Here is a 14,757-nt window from a genome sequence, read left to right as displayed (position 1 = left end):
ATCGTCACACTACCCTCCTCAGTATTGTTCTATCTCATAGAGATTATGCATATCATAAATCAATAGGAATAGCAAATGTTTTTAATTCATATTTTGTAAATATTGGGCCTAATCAAGCTTCAAAGGTGCCAAGCACAAAGTTAGATTTTAGGTATTATTTGGAAACACGATGTGAGTTTTCTATATTTTTGTTCCAGCAACATTATTCAAGTTGTTATTTCAGTTAAATGTAGTGATTCAATAAGTCATGATGATAAAATTATAAGTAATAATCTTTTAGAGAAATTAGTTTTGAATATTGTTACCCGCTTACTCATATTGTCAACTTATCAGGGATACCTGACATGCTCTACAAAAATCATCATTTCTCTTTGACCACTGAAGCAAATCGAACAGGGTTTTCTGTAAAATGTGGGTAATAAGTTTCATACCCTGAAATTGCATTTGGATTGATTTACTATCTTTAAAATTATGATTGCAGAGGGTGCCGTTGTATTTTTTTTTTTTTGGGGGGGGGGGGGAGGGGATATACGGTACAGTCATTCATCCAATGAAACCTAATTCAAGGAAAGTGAACACTCAACACATTTGTGACAAACACGTCACTCAAATATTTTGCCACTTATGTGAAACTGTCGTTACACATCTTAGACCTCTGCATTATGGAGAAGGCATACAAGTCGCCAAAGCGAAATTTCTATTTCATTCTATCATCAGTCCCTGTATGTGTGAAATTCTTGTTAAACAGCACCCCATTGGAGACAACAAGTGACAGTTATTGTCACTATACTGAAAATAGGATATACCCTCCGTGTTTCTTTTTCATGACTGTTAAATTGTATGTCAATTTTTTTTTCTAACTGTGTGGAATAACTTGATTATTTTTTGTCATGGAAATGAAGCAAACAAACAAACAAACAGACAAACACTGGAAGACAAGCAGTCAATCTATTTGAAAAAGTGAGGGCTCTCTGTACATCTCCCTTCCACCAAAGTCCATTTTAGGACACCGCAACCTCAAGAAAGAATAACCGCTAGCCTTCACCGACTACAGTAAGCCTATAAGTTATCTCTAACTTCTCTTTTTCTCTTTCTACTCACCGATTCCTTTGTCTTTTCTCTCTATGCCAGACCATATCAAATCTACCGACAGTTTATTTCAAGGATTTCCAAAAGATTCCCTCTTATATTTCCTCCCTTTTCGCCCCTGAAACTTTCTGCTTATTTTTTTCATCTCTTTTTCTCTTTTCGGCTCCCTGGTTTTCTGCCACCATTCAAACCTTCTTTCTCATTTTCCTCTACCCGAACCACGTATCTGTCCACTCACTTTTATCTTCTTCTTTTTTTCACAAAGAGCATTTATTATTCAACAAAGTTTGGGATCATATAACGAACAGGAAAGTATGTGTTTAGATGTTCTTGGAATGAGTTTCCCTCCAACGTAACTTAAACGTAACTTTTCCTTGGCAACAGCAGCACAATGTGTCATACCGTGTGTAAATGAATGTTAATGTAATCTTCGTGTAAGTATGTGTGTATTTATATACACATATATACATAAATATATATTCACATACATATAATGTACGTATATGGATATGGAGGATTGATATAGATAGCAAAATCGTAGAGATACATACTTATATCGCTAAAGGGCTCACCACCTCATTGCTGTGCTCACATCACTGATCTCAATAGGAAATATCGGATACCGTCCGGATATTTCTTACACAGATCAGTGGCCGAGATCAACGAGGTTTCATTTCCACTAACCTATAGACTGATAGAGGATGAACTAAATTAACCTCTTTTTGTTGTTTTTGGTGGCAATCGCATTGAGATGCAAGAAAATTATTGTGTTCTTGTGTTCGGCCCTTTTGCCTTTATAGTCCGTCTATGTTTTTATGCCTCCCTGTGGCCTTTCAAAGTTTCAGTGTACCTGGATTGACCCCCGCCCCCAACCCCCGACACACACACACACACACACACACACACACACACACACACACACACACACACACACAAACAAACAAACACACGCACACATGTCTTAATGTGTCTTGAACGTACTTTGTACATGCCTACTTTCTGGCTGCAGAAATTAATAAACACATTATACAGTCAACTTGGCTTGCCTCAAATCAATATAGGAGCTATAGAAATACAAAAAAAAAATGTCTTAAACGAACTTTGTATGCAGGATCCACATTATATACTTCGGATATGCAATATCGAATATGCAATTTTCAATATCCTTGTTCAAAGTGCTGCATGTAATGCCGATCTTTATAACTTTTCAAAGTTTATTTTTTATGTAAATAAGTGTGATGGAAATAAATGAATATATTTTCTCCTTTTTGTGAAAGAATTGAAATCCTTAGCAAACAGGAATCAGCGGAAAAATGAATGAAAAAGTTGCAGGATATTTGGTTCTAAACTGTGTATGCATGTGTACAGTGTCTGTAGAGAGCTTTTCTCACCCGTTAACGTCATTAATGTTTCGCAAAGCATAGTGCTGTTATAAGCAATTCATAGTCAAAGACTGTAATTTGTGTGTGTACTGTGCACAGAGCGTGGGGAAAATGATATGTTAGATAAGGATTTTACTTTGCATGTCTCTTCGAGATAACTGAGTTTCGAGTAATCTTATTGCCCAAATGCAAATTGAAAAAAAAACAGTTTTTTGTGTGCTTTTATTTTGCCTAAGATCATACGAGATCATATTATTTCATTCATTCATTCATTCATTCATTCATTCATTCAAAAAAAAAATTCAAACAAAAACATATAAATATATTACAAGAATTGAATACAGTACATAAATTTCATTATAGAAAGTAAAGGATAAGTTTACAGAAAACTTGTAAGTATACGAAAATGTTGGAAATGGGGAGGAATGCTAAAAAGCTGAGCTTGTAGGGTGCATTCCCCCCACACGTAAAACAAGAAATTATATGATCGATTGACTGATATACATTGAAAATGGATGAAATAAAGAAACTAAGACGAAAAGACCTATAACCTAACTTATCCGAAACAAAAACCCTGAACAAATCCCTACACCAAGTCGCTGTCATGCCGGAAGAGAGAGGAGAGAAACAGAGACAGAGAGGGAGAGAGAAATAGAGAGAGTGTGTGTGTGTGTGTGTGTGTGTGTGAGAGAGAGAGAGAGAGAGAGAGAGAGAGGGAAAGAAAGCAACTTATTGCGTGGAGTGAAGATAAAAGACAAAAAAAAATAGAAGGACACGAGAGGTAGCGGATGGATGGAGCTGCTGAGCTGTGATTTCAACACAATATAAGGTTGGATTTTACACTTCTTTGCAACCAATAAAGAATCAACACAATTTTTCAATTTCATAAAATTAATATACAATTAATTTTCATAATGATAATTAGATAAATTCTTATAACTGATCAAAATATTTTTCTTCAGATAACTCTTAAAAGAACTTAAACTTGGGGATGTCCTTAAACTGTTAGAAAGGTTGTTCCAATATTTAGGTCCAGCAAATGTAAATATAGATTGTGTAAACATAGTTCTAGTTAAAGGCAGATGGAATTCATCTGAGTGACGAGTCGGATATTTATGGAACGAGCGGTTTCTCGCAAACATGCTTGTGAAAACAGACGGCAACAAATTATTAGAAAGTTTATACATAAATTGGCCAAGACAATAATAATAAATATCGGTTATCTTTAAAATTTTGTTTTCAGAAAATAAAACATCGGTGTGGGCTCTCCAAGATACATGACAAATTATTCGAAGAGCTTTTTTTTTCTGGAGACGGGACAGTCTGTCGAGATATGTTGGATGTGTGTTCCCCCAAGCTATGATGCCATAATTCAGATAAGGTAAAATCAAAGCTGAATATAACATTAAAAGGGTGGGAATAGGAAAATAATATTTAACTCTATTAATAACACCAATATTTCGAGATATTGTGTGACAAATACTATCAATATCTGACTTCCATGAAAGTTTATTGTCAATAACCAAACCTAAAAACTTCATTGATGCAACTTCATCTATAACTATATCATCTATCTTTTATATTATTAAAGTATTACTAAATAATATACATTTAGTTTTAAGAAGATTTATAGACAACTTATTTGCCCTTATCCAAAATAACAATTTCTTTAATTCATATATATACATATGAAGAGTTTGTTTGCAAAAACCGATAAGTCCATATTTGTCAAATGGAGATATTTGCGATTAAGGGTCAAGAAAAATATAGAGAATAATAAGAAAATTTTTGCTTCTTTTGACCATAACTTCAAAAATGTACCTTTATATGTAGTGACCAATATATCATTTAAAAGGTATTATTTTGTACTTTACGACAGAGATCGTACTTCAAAATCTTCAAAAATGGACTTATCGGTTTTTGCAAACTCTTCATATATATAATATGTATATATATATATATATATATATATTAATATATATATATATACATATTATTTCTTCTTTGTTTTCTTCGTCTGCATCTTTTTCTTCATCTTTCACTCATTTCCTCCCCATTGTCCACTATTTCCCCCTCAAAAAAGACAATTAATAAAAACGCCTGACATGTGTTGAGCATTCTTAGGCGCTTTCATGTCTAAAGATTCGCTTTACTTGTCTATATTATTGTTTACTCATACGGTTATCGCTCTGATACGAACTTGAATACACATCACTTAGACGATGATGTTAGGAATCTATTGTATTCTATTGAAAACATTTCTTTTCGGAGTTGCTATCGCCACAGTCGATAGCATATACGTCATAAACTATTAGATGTGTTGATTTAGGCACAAGCATGAGAAATATGATAAAACGACCATTCTTGTGGAAATGAAACATGAGAAGCAGTCGGAGAATATGTTGCCTGGAGACCAATTTTTCGCTGAAGGACCGTGGTGTCTAGCTTCTACACCTCGGGGACTAGGTAGAGAAGTTCGTTCGGTGTGCTGCTTCGCAGTGAGCCTTCCATGCCAGTCACAACATCCTTTGTGGCTTGGTTTACCAGAGCCTCGCTAACACCATTCGGGTGTACGCCGTACCTCGCCATTAAGATACCTGCAGCTCCTGGTGATTTAGGTCATAAATATAAAAAAAGGTTGATTTCTCTCAAATTTACCAGCCTTCCTATCTGTTCGTTGGGAATAGAGAGACTCTTTTTACTAAAATTCGCTGAGGAAAATATCACGTTTAAAAACTCCAGGGTTCAAGGTATGTGTAGTTGTTATCATTGCGTTTTCTGAGAGGACACTTGAATATAGTTTACTGGACTCCAAAACAGAACAAAAAGCAAAAAAAAAAAAAAAATGTGTGTGTGTGTGTGTGCGTTTTAATTTTTTTCTATCTTTTTGAGCGATTCAGTTTGAGTGCAAAATAATTTTGTTTGTATCATAACGAGTGATGTTTGTTACGTATACGTTAATACAAAAATGAAATGAATTTTTTTATTCCGAAGGTCCGTTTATCGGTAATTTGAATAAGGCTCCTTAAACAGAAAATAAACAGAATTAATGTACGCAATCATGAACCTACGGGACTACGAACCTTATTTCAGTTTCGGAATTTTATTTGGAATAATGAATCTCTTATAATATATTATCCTCGCAATTACGAACATTGGGAATTACGGTACTGTAGCTATCATAACTCACCAGCCACATGAGGGCAGGCCATACTGGTTCCAGTCATCGTGGTCGATGAAACGTCGTCTTCGTGACTCGCGCTCACGATGTCGGTTCCCGGGGCAATGATGTCGACGCATTGGCCGTAGTTGGAGCTACGTCGGATTGAATCGTCCTTTTGCACGTTGCCTACGGTGATGACCTATCAGTTGAATAGTGCAACAAGTCGAAGATGTTACTTCCTATACAGATACGATTGAAGATCATCTAAATTCAATTGGCAGCAGCGCATGAAGTCACGCTGACTGCAAATCTAGAGGATGATGACGTTCCAACTTAAACGCACTTCAGCATAAATAAAAAACGTTTTGAATGTGATTGAAATTGAGAAGCTTCTTTTAGGTTATATTGTTTTAAATCGAGAATGAAAATAAGCATTTCATTGATTTGTGCCAAAAGAAAAAAAAATTATAATAAAGTTACGTACCTCGGGAATGTTTCCAGGTATAAGATGACAGGCATTGAAGCCATCGTTTCCGGCCGAGGTGAGGACAACAACGCCCTCAGCGATCGCAGCCTTCACAGCTTCCTTCAAAGCGTCGGAACTGACACTCAGCGACAACGAAGCCACAACGTTTTCCATGCCATCCTTCCTCAGTGATGCAACGTAATCCACACCTATTTGTGTTAAGACCATTGTGAATAAAGTAGAGTAAAGTAAAACAGCACAAAACGAAAGGAAGCATAGCATGACAAGCAAAGAAAGCGAGCTGATAAGTGTATTGTCGGAATTAAACTTAAAAAAAAATGAAACTCAAAACTGAAAAAAAAATAATAATTAAACTAAGAAATTCCAAAATTCAAAATTGAAATTAACCCCTTCCACCGTCCTTAAAAAACAACAACTAAAGCCATGAAATTCGTGAAGTAATAACAGTATACGAGTACCTAGAACGCACCCCCTACGCAAACATTCTTTTTAATAGTTGACTAGTATACGTGATTTAGTAGATCTAGAGTATGAATAAGACAGCAGAAGTTCTCCATGCCAAAATGATGCGAAGCCACACTATTGGAGTCCAGTTCAACCAGTATGTATTAAGTTTTTATTTTTTGAATATGGAAATACACATTATAGACATGACCATGTTGTTATTAATGGCTGCCAGTTGGAATTCGAATTTGACGTGGAATTAGAGCTGATGAATACAACGATAATTTAAAACAAGGACTTGACACATTCCCTATTATGCTCCCAATCGCGGCTGGAGTGAATAGATGAAGATATGCCCTCTGCCGGGTAGCAAGATCGAAGTCTAGCAGTACCAGAATTCGGGATGACCAAGAGCTAAGATCGCATGTTGGCAGGGGCATTTATACTGAGAAATAAACTTGTACTAATACCTTCGGTCCCGTTTTATCAAAAGATAAAAATCGATTTTAAATTTCCCTACCACACAGGCTGTCATAGACTAAAATCAACTATATAATCAATTTTATCTCTTCATAAAACATGGCCCTGATACTCTACATAATACACCAAAAGATAAACTTTTATACATAATAATAGATATCTATATGGGGAATAGTCCAAATTTGAAAAGAAATGCTCTGCTCTGGTGGTTGTCAGCATAATGAAATGTGATGGTCAAGTGTTTAGCCTGTAGTCTAAAACAAAGTGGCACATTGATAGCGGTGGGTGGAGTGTGGACAGTAGACTGCCCACTTTTCAAATACAATATGTAAACCAGTGCATCATGAAGTGCCGCAAGGAGCGCGTTAAAGGTCCTGTTTACCTTTTGCCATGTTTGCAGATGAAACAAAAACCTAAAATCTGACTTCAAAATAGTTCTAAAATGTGAGTTTGGGATAGAAAAAAAAAGATGTAAAAATGTTAATCAGTATAATCAATGTTAAGTATTGTTGAATATACAAAATGTGAACAATACTTATGAATTTGTTTCTAGAATGAACCTCTATATAGTTATGTTTTATTGAGAAAAATAGTGATTTATTCTTATACTTTAAGCTTTATTGGAAAATTTTCATTTGGTAGGATGTTTTGTTATACAACTGACCTACACATTTGGATCAAATGCGATCACTCGAACATGTTTAAATCTCTTCTCCCCATGGTAAACAATACCTTTAAAGGAGGGATGTAAGGAACGCGGAGAAATACACAATTTGGGGTCCTACACTAGTGTGAGCATCAATGATATGATTTTACACAGACACTCTCACTGACCTGCAGTTACTGACGACCCAGGGCACGCGCCACGACAATCGCATACCTTCACCGCGTACACCGTCGCCTTTTTCGCCACGCCGTAACGCGCTCCCGCCGCAATACCGGCGCAGTGAGTGCCGTGTCCATAGCAGTCTTCGTCCTTCTGAATTTTCGAGGAAAATGGCGAGTAAGTGCTTTATTTGTGAGCGTAAATTCTGCGCGTGTGCGCTCGTGAATATTTCTGTCACTTTCATCATGGAATGAGCTCATAGAAACGACAAGAAATTCCTCAGCAGTCACAACCCCCCCCCCCCCCCCCAAAAAAAAAAGAAGAAAAGAATTAAGGAAAAAAAAAACCAAAGACAAATAAATTAAGAGTGTAAACAAAAAACAGCATATATTCCTAGCTGTACTAAAATTCGACATTTCTGCTCTTCTCAAAGATTGTGAAAGGCCCCAATCTTCTTACCATTAGGCTCAAGCAGGCCAATAAAATTCAAATACGTATATGATACAACCTTGAAACAGTGTTAGAATAGTCATTGTCCTTTTTTTTTTAATAATGACAATAAATTTTCATTGTAACACGTACTAGGTTTCATAATCCACGGCCCTCGGCATCTGCAACGTAAGTCTACTATATGCGCCTTCATATCAATCGATTTAAGACACAAGGACCAAAAGTGAGGGGAGGGGAGGGGGTGGAAGGGAGGGGAGAGCGGATGGGTTGGGGAAGAATACACTAACCTTTATCACTTCATCAGCGAAGTTTTTCGCCCAAATCGCACGGCCGTTGTCAAATTCGATGTGGGTCACTCGTATTCCAGAGTCGATGATAAAGATGTTAGCGCCCTCTCCGGTTGCTGGGGGAAAGTCGAGGGAGTTTATGAGAGAGGCAGGGAATTATTGTGTGGGACAGTCAACGGCCGTGATTTGGCAGAACTACGTATCTCGACTTTTTGTCATTTTTTTTAAATTTCATAACATCATGCTTAATATGGTAAAATATGATGTTTTAACTCTTTGTCATTTTCAAAATACAATCTTCAAATATCAAGGTTTTGGGGTAAAAATGACGTCATTGAGCTGGCAGAACTACGTAATTGCTATAGTTCCGTAGTTTTGCCTGATCATCACTCTTTCATTGAGGCAGCTTAAGCAGCTGGCAGAACTACGTATCTCAAGTTCCGATCCTTACGCGCGTGTTGTATTTGTACACAATCTATGGGATTCTCATGATCAGGTGGAAATACATATCTTTTAGTACACTTAGATGTATGGCAATGAGCATATATTTTGAGTTAGATAAAACATGAAAGTCTCCTTTTTCTTATAGAACGCAATTCTATGTTATGTAAATCAATCTATGTTAAACGGCAGGCGTTGAAACTTTAAACGTGAATATCTCGACATCGCTTCAAACGAGATACGTATTTGCCAGATCACGGCCGGTATGATGGGAGGAAGATGTGCAATTGTGTGTGTGCGTGAGAGAGAGAGAGAGAGAGAGAGGGGGGGGGGACAAGATTAAGAGAGGGGAGAGAGAACAAGGCAGTCAGACAGTAAATGGTTATTACAGATTTATGTAATCGAATACCCAGTAACTCACGTCAAATGTTTAAAGAATCAGACGCGGTTTTAATATACTGTACGTTATTTTCGAAGTTTACTCTTTGAAAGTGGCATTCAAGAAAACCCAAATTCCGGAGAAATTTGAATTGAGTGAAAGCAACAACATTAGAAGAACACAACAGCGAAAGTTTGAGAAAAAATGGATAATCGATGCAAAAGTTATTAATCATTAAAGTTTTGGTGTTATAATCACTGGAGAAAGAGACCTTATACTAGCATAAGAGTCTATGACGTCATGTGTGGACAACAATATTATAAAGAAAATATATAGAGAATTCAATAAAACTTCCTTTTTCATAAAATTACACATTCCATCAACTTGATACTGACATATGTTGAGGGTATAGTAGCTTTATGAAAGCGGTTAGTCAAGTGCTCTTTCATTACGAAAGAAAAGTGAAAGCATGTTTAATATATCATTTCTATTTTCTTTATACTGTTGTCAACACATGATGTATAAACTCAAGTATAGTCTCCTTATCCAGTGGTTCCAACATCAAAACATTAGAAAGTCATAAGTTTTGCATCGATCTTCCGATTTTCCTCAAACTTTCACTGATGTGTTCTATTAGTTGCTGCTTTCACTCAATCCACGATTTTCTGTTTTGGTTTTGATTTCCTTTAAAGGAGATACGCTGACATTTTCCGTATCAGTTACACCAACTGAGAAGCAAATAGGCCAACAAGATGGATATTCCCCATGGGTAATTGTTACAGATCGTGCCAAAAGTGCTATAAAACTTCGAGTAGTCTTGAAGTTTATATAATAATAATAATAATAATAATAATAATAATAATAATAACAATAATAATAATAATAATAATAATCATCATGATAATATATATAATATATACATATATATATATATATATATATATATATATATGTAAATGAAGAGTATGTTCGCAAACATATTTGCCAAATGGAGATATTTGAGATTAAAGGTCAAGAAAAAAAAAGAGAATAATAAGAAAATGTTTGCTTCTTTTGACCATAACTTTAAAAATGTACCTTTATATGTAGGCGATCAATATATCATTTAAAAGGTATTGTTTTGTACTTTATGACAGAGACCGTACTTCAAAATTTTCAAAAATGGACTTATCGGTTTTTGTGAACAAACTCTTCATACATATTATATATATATATATATATATATATATATATATATATATATATATATATATTTTTTTTTTTTTTTTTTTTTACCAACGCGACGGGTCACACGCTTATCAATTATCCGACCATTGGAGGTACGTTAGCTCCATGGCCCGACAAGAGTAGCATGAGCGAACTCACGCATTGTGCGGTCACCGTCAAGAACACGTTCCCGTTCGTTGATGCGATCGGTACCCCAGTTTTCGTCGCCACTTGCCGAAGACCCCACCTCCCAGTCGACGTACCCCATTCTGTCCTCTTCCACAGACCGCACCCCTGGCAAGGATCGTACCTGACAGAGGAGCCATGGAAAGAAGAATGAAAGAAATTGATGACTAGTTATACAATTAATTAATTATCATTTTGGAAGATGGCAGTTGAGATGGAAAGGGATTGACAGATTAAGTAGACAGAGAGAGGAATAGTGAATGAATGGTGAGATGGATAAATGAATGAATAAATGAATGAATAAATGAATAAATAGATACATGAATGATTGAATTAATAGATGAATGAATGCATACATGAATGAACGAATACGTATGATCTAAAGAATGAATGAATACACAATGAAGGAATGAGTATAGATAAATAGATTAATTCATTCAACACAACACAAACGAACAAAACAAAACAAATCAAGAAAAGCAATAGAATGGACGGATTTCACAACATCACGGGTCCTACAGACCTATTATGTCTATATGTCTATATGACCATGTTTTCCTGTCACCAGCCTTCCTTGATTAAGCCAGTGGTCACCATGACTGACAGTGGAGTCTTTCTTATTTTTTTTTTCATTTTCTTCGTTTTACAGATATATAATTGTCACGATTGTTGTAAAAATATGGGTCTTAAAGGCATGATTTACCATCTACAGATGAAACAAAAACCCAGCATTAGTGCTTCATAATAGTTCTTCAATGTGAGTTAGGGATAAGCACAACCAATGAAAAAAATTGAGCCAATATTATAGATGTTAAAGGTAGGGAATCCCATTTGCATGCCTTAAATGAAGAGTTGTATAAATACAGTGGTATGTTGAAGAGAGTATCATTTTAGAAACTCCCATAAAGTATTGAAAGTGGAAGGTAACATTTAGTACATTTTTTTGCCCGTTAGATTTTGAATTGAATTTTTTTCGGGGCTCACCGTAAATTCCAGTACATTACTAGGCTACCTTTGCAGACCCATGCACTGCATGTGTGTCCATCATGTATATTTTGTGAAGAAAGTTCATCAACACTTACAAACAGTTCTATATACATTCTTGCCACACACTCTATATGTTATTACATCAGCTCTTGTACTTTTAGATTTGTGTTTATAGATAACAAATACAGAAGACTGCAACAAAAAGGCTTAAGTGTGGCTGACACACAGAACTACTGAGTAGTTGAGTTTTGTGCATCATTCAAATTTTAGATAACTGTTGACTTCCAAATTTCTAAGCAGTGGCCTAAGCAAGTCCCCTGAGGTTCATATTTAATGTTTTGCTGCATTTTGGGAGGTCTGTAAAAGGTATCCCCTACCTTTAAGTATTGATAAACAAAATGTGAACAATAGTTATAATAACAATGTTTTCAGACTAAACCGTCTACAGTTATGGTTTAATGAAAAAAAAATAGTTTTATCTCCTTTTATTTTAGGCTGTATAGCAAAAATATTATGGTAGGATGTTTTGTCATACAACTGACCTATACATATACATCAAGTGTGATATTTTGAACATTTGTTTTAAATCACTGCTCCCAAAGGTAAGCAAGACCTTCAATGAGGGAATTGACTATTTGAGACACTGTTGAGACACTGATTCTAATGAGTTGTACAATATAGCTTCTAGTACTTCACGACATTGTTGAATTTTCTTTCTTTCTCCCGGTAAACTAAGTGAAATTCAATTTGAATGAAAGTTCAGTTCACGCGGATTATTTCTTGTTTTATAGGGATGGTATAGTTTCGGTTGAGATGGGCTTCAGGTTTCCAAATTTTTGCTGATACTTTTTGAGATTATGGGAAACATCTAATGAATAAGTAAGAGCATGTAATTTTGAGAGAAATTCAAAGTTTATCTGATGAAAATTGGATTTGAAGTGGATGAGATATCCAAAACAAAACGATCCTTTTATTAGAATCGCTTTGTTTTACTTTGTTTTTGGATATCTCAGCCAATTTTTATCAAATAAACTTCGAATTCCTCTATAATTATCATGCACTGTAATATTTCATAGAGTGGTTTCTAAGACCCCGTTTACAGTGAGTGAAAAGGTCGGGCTCGGCCGCGGCCGCGCTCGGCCTTCATTTCACTGTAAACGCGCAAAAGGCCAAATGCGGGGCCAAAATCGGCCGCGCATTCGGCCAAGCTCAGGAGGTAGTCTCGAGCCCGGCCTTTTGGTACCGCATTTGGAGAGAAAAGGCCGAGCTTTTCTCACTGTAAATGCAAACTGTATATGGGCCAAATGCGGTACAAAATTTAGTCTGGTTCCAGACCCTAGTCTGCCCGTACAATTTCGCTATTCAGGACATTAACCCCCTCAACGTCGAAAGCTAGTATAGTTTAAGGTGGTATTGTCCTGCAAAGGATTTTTCCTTCGGCAAAGGCCTTTGCCGAACGGCGACTTCGTCGTCACGGAATTCAGTTGGCAAAGGGTCTGGAAACCAGACTATACCAAATTGCGTTTGTTGTCACGCAGAACGTCACTACGACAAAATATTGAAAGTTTGAATTAAAAGCCCGAGCCGAGCCCGGCACCGTAAACGGACAGAATTTCCGGGCTCGGCCCCTCAATTGAGGCCGGGCTCGACCGCGGCTCGGCCCAGCCCCGCACTGTAAATGGGGTCTAAGTACCTTGCAAAAAGTTAACACTAAATCCTCACCTCACCCAATACTACACCATCCCTTTAAGTTCAATTATTGCGGGGACTCCGACCCCCCCCCCCCCCCAAAAAAAAAAAGAAAAAGAAAAAAAAAAGAAAAGAGGCCAACGGTTTCGAGCAGTTACGCGACTGTCATTGGGTAGATTTAGAAATAGCTCGTACCTTGTCTACAGTGTCTGGATCCAGGTCGACGACGACTGCTTTGATGGCCGTTCTCAGTTTCCACACTACAGTCGTTCTTCCTGTCAGGCCGGAGTCCGTGTCAAAACGACTGGCGAACGCGTCTACATCTATGTCATTCTTGAAGTAGATTGTTGAAAACAGAATTTTCCAAAGACATATTGATATTGCTTTCCATGTTTGTGTGGGGTTTTTTTCCTCGTAATGTTGTTATCATTGTTGATTAACATTGCTCATCTTCTCTCCGAGATTCACTTCTTTTATTTTCTTCTTATCCTCCTTGTTGTTTATTTATCAAATTAATACAACAAGATGGTAGTTCGGCATGCAAGATTTTAAGCATTTGATTTTGTAAAATAGACGATCGTGCATTCTTACCCAACGCGGACATGATTTGAATATTGCAACAACATTCACTCACTACAGATCTGAGGATTAATGAGGAAAAAAAAAAACAATAAAGTCAAGAAGAAAAAGGAAGTACATACATTCAACTGGAGTATAAAGTTTAATGGTTTTTTTTTCCTGGTTTGAATACCTCCAAAACGACAATGTGACGATCGCTGAATTTGTCCGGATTCCGCCGAAGCGGGGCGAGCCCCCGATCGGCGGCCAGGGAAGCGACGGCGGTGGCGATGACGGCGACAACGAAGAAGATCTTCATGGTGTTCGCAATAACACTCACAATAATGTGATACGAGAGCAGGCTTAATGGTTCTCTAACGATTTTGCCGTTGTAATATCACTGCCGGGCTTCCAGACAGAGTGTGACGTGTGAATACGTCATAAGAACTTATACAAGTTACAGTGATCTCCTCTCGCATACCATTATCTTATTCCTACGATTTCGTGTTGATGAGTGGGGAAATTGATCCGCTTACACAACGACATGAGAAAACAAATGCTTGTTTGGTCACGTTGACTGCCACTGTGTCCTTCATTAGAGTACATGTGGTATTATATTAGATTAGAAATACTTATGTAAATTAGGAAATGCGATGGTACAATCATGGTATAAGAACTGCCGTAATACGTGAATGCCATGAAT

At 36.6% G+C, this 14,757-nt stretch overlaps 1 protein-coding gene across 1 annotated transcript; it reads right to left on the bottom strand.

Annotated features, from left to right (window-relative positions):
• Positions 1-4,919: 4,919 nt before the first annotated feature.
• Positions 4,920-14,373, bottom strand: LOC139731587 (aqualysin-1-like). Its single transcript, XM_071642476.1, has 8 exons — positions 14,248-14,373; positions 13,692-13,829; positions 10,794-10,944; positions 8,618-8,724; positions 7,880-8,024; positions 6,119-6,309; positions 5,662-5,833; positions 4,920-5,077 (listed from the first exon to the last, which is right to left on the bottom strand). Exons 1-8 carry the CDS (start codon positions 14,371-14,373, stop codon positions 4,920-4,922), a joined length of 1,188 nt encoding a protein of 395 aa, XP_071498577.1.
• Between the last annotated feature and the right edge of the window lie 384 nt (positions 14,374-14,757).

The sequence above is a fragment of the Diadema antillarum genome, unplaced genomic scaffold (genome assembly GCF_040938485.1).
Source record: "Diadema antillarum isolate AM-2024a unplaced genomic scaffold, OU_Dant_1.0 seq00000381_RagTag, whole genome shotgun sequence".
Taxonomy (NCBI): Eukaryota; Metazoa; Echinodermata; class Echinoidea; order Diadematoida; family Diadematidae; genus Diadema; species Diadema antillarum.
This window is presented reverse-complemented; position numbering and strand designations above follow the sequence as displayed.

What these genes read in the sequence shown, in the direction of transcription:
- LOC139731587 (XM_071642476.1), bottom strand. Translation starts at nt 14,373, where the DNA reads ATGAAGATCTTCTTCGTTGTCGCCGTCATCGCCACCGCCGTCGCTTCC. An exon ending in GTCACATTGTCGTTTTGGAG is followed by an intron (nt 13,830 to 14,247) that starts GTATTCAAACCA and finishes ATCTACTTCAAG; the next exon opens with AATGACATAGATGTAGACGC. An exon ending in TGGGTCGTCAGTAACTGCAG is followed by an intron (nt 6,310 to 7,879) that starts GTCAGTGAGAGT and finishes TAACACAAATAG; the next exon opens with GTGTGGATTACGTTGCATCA.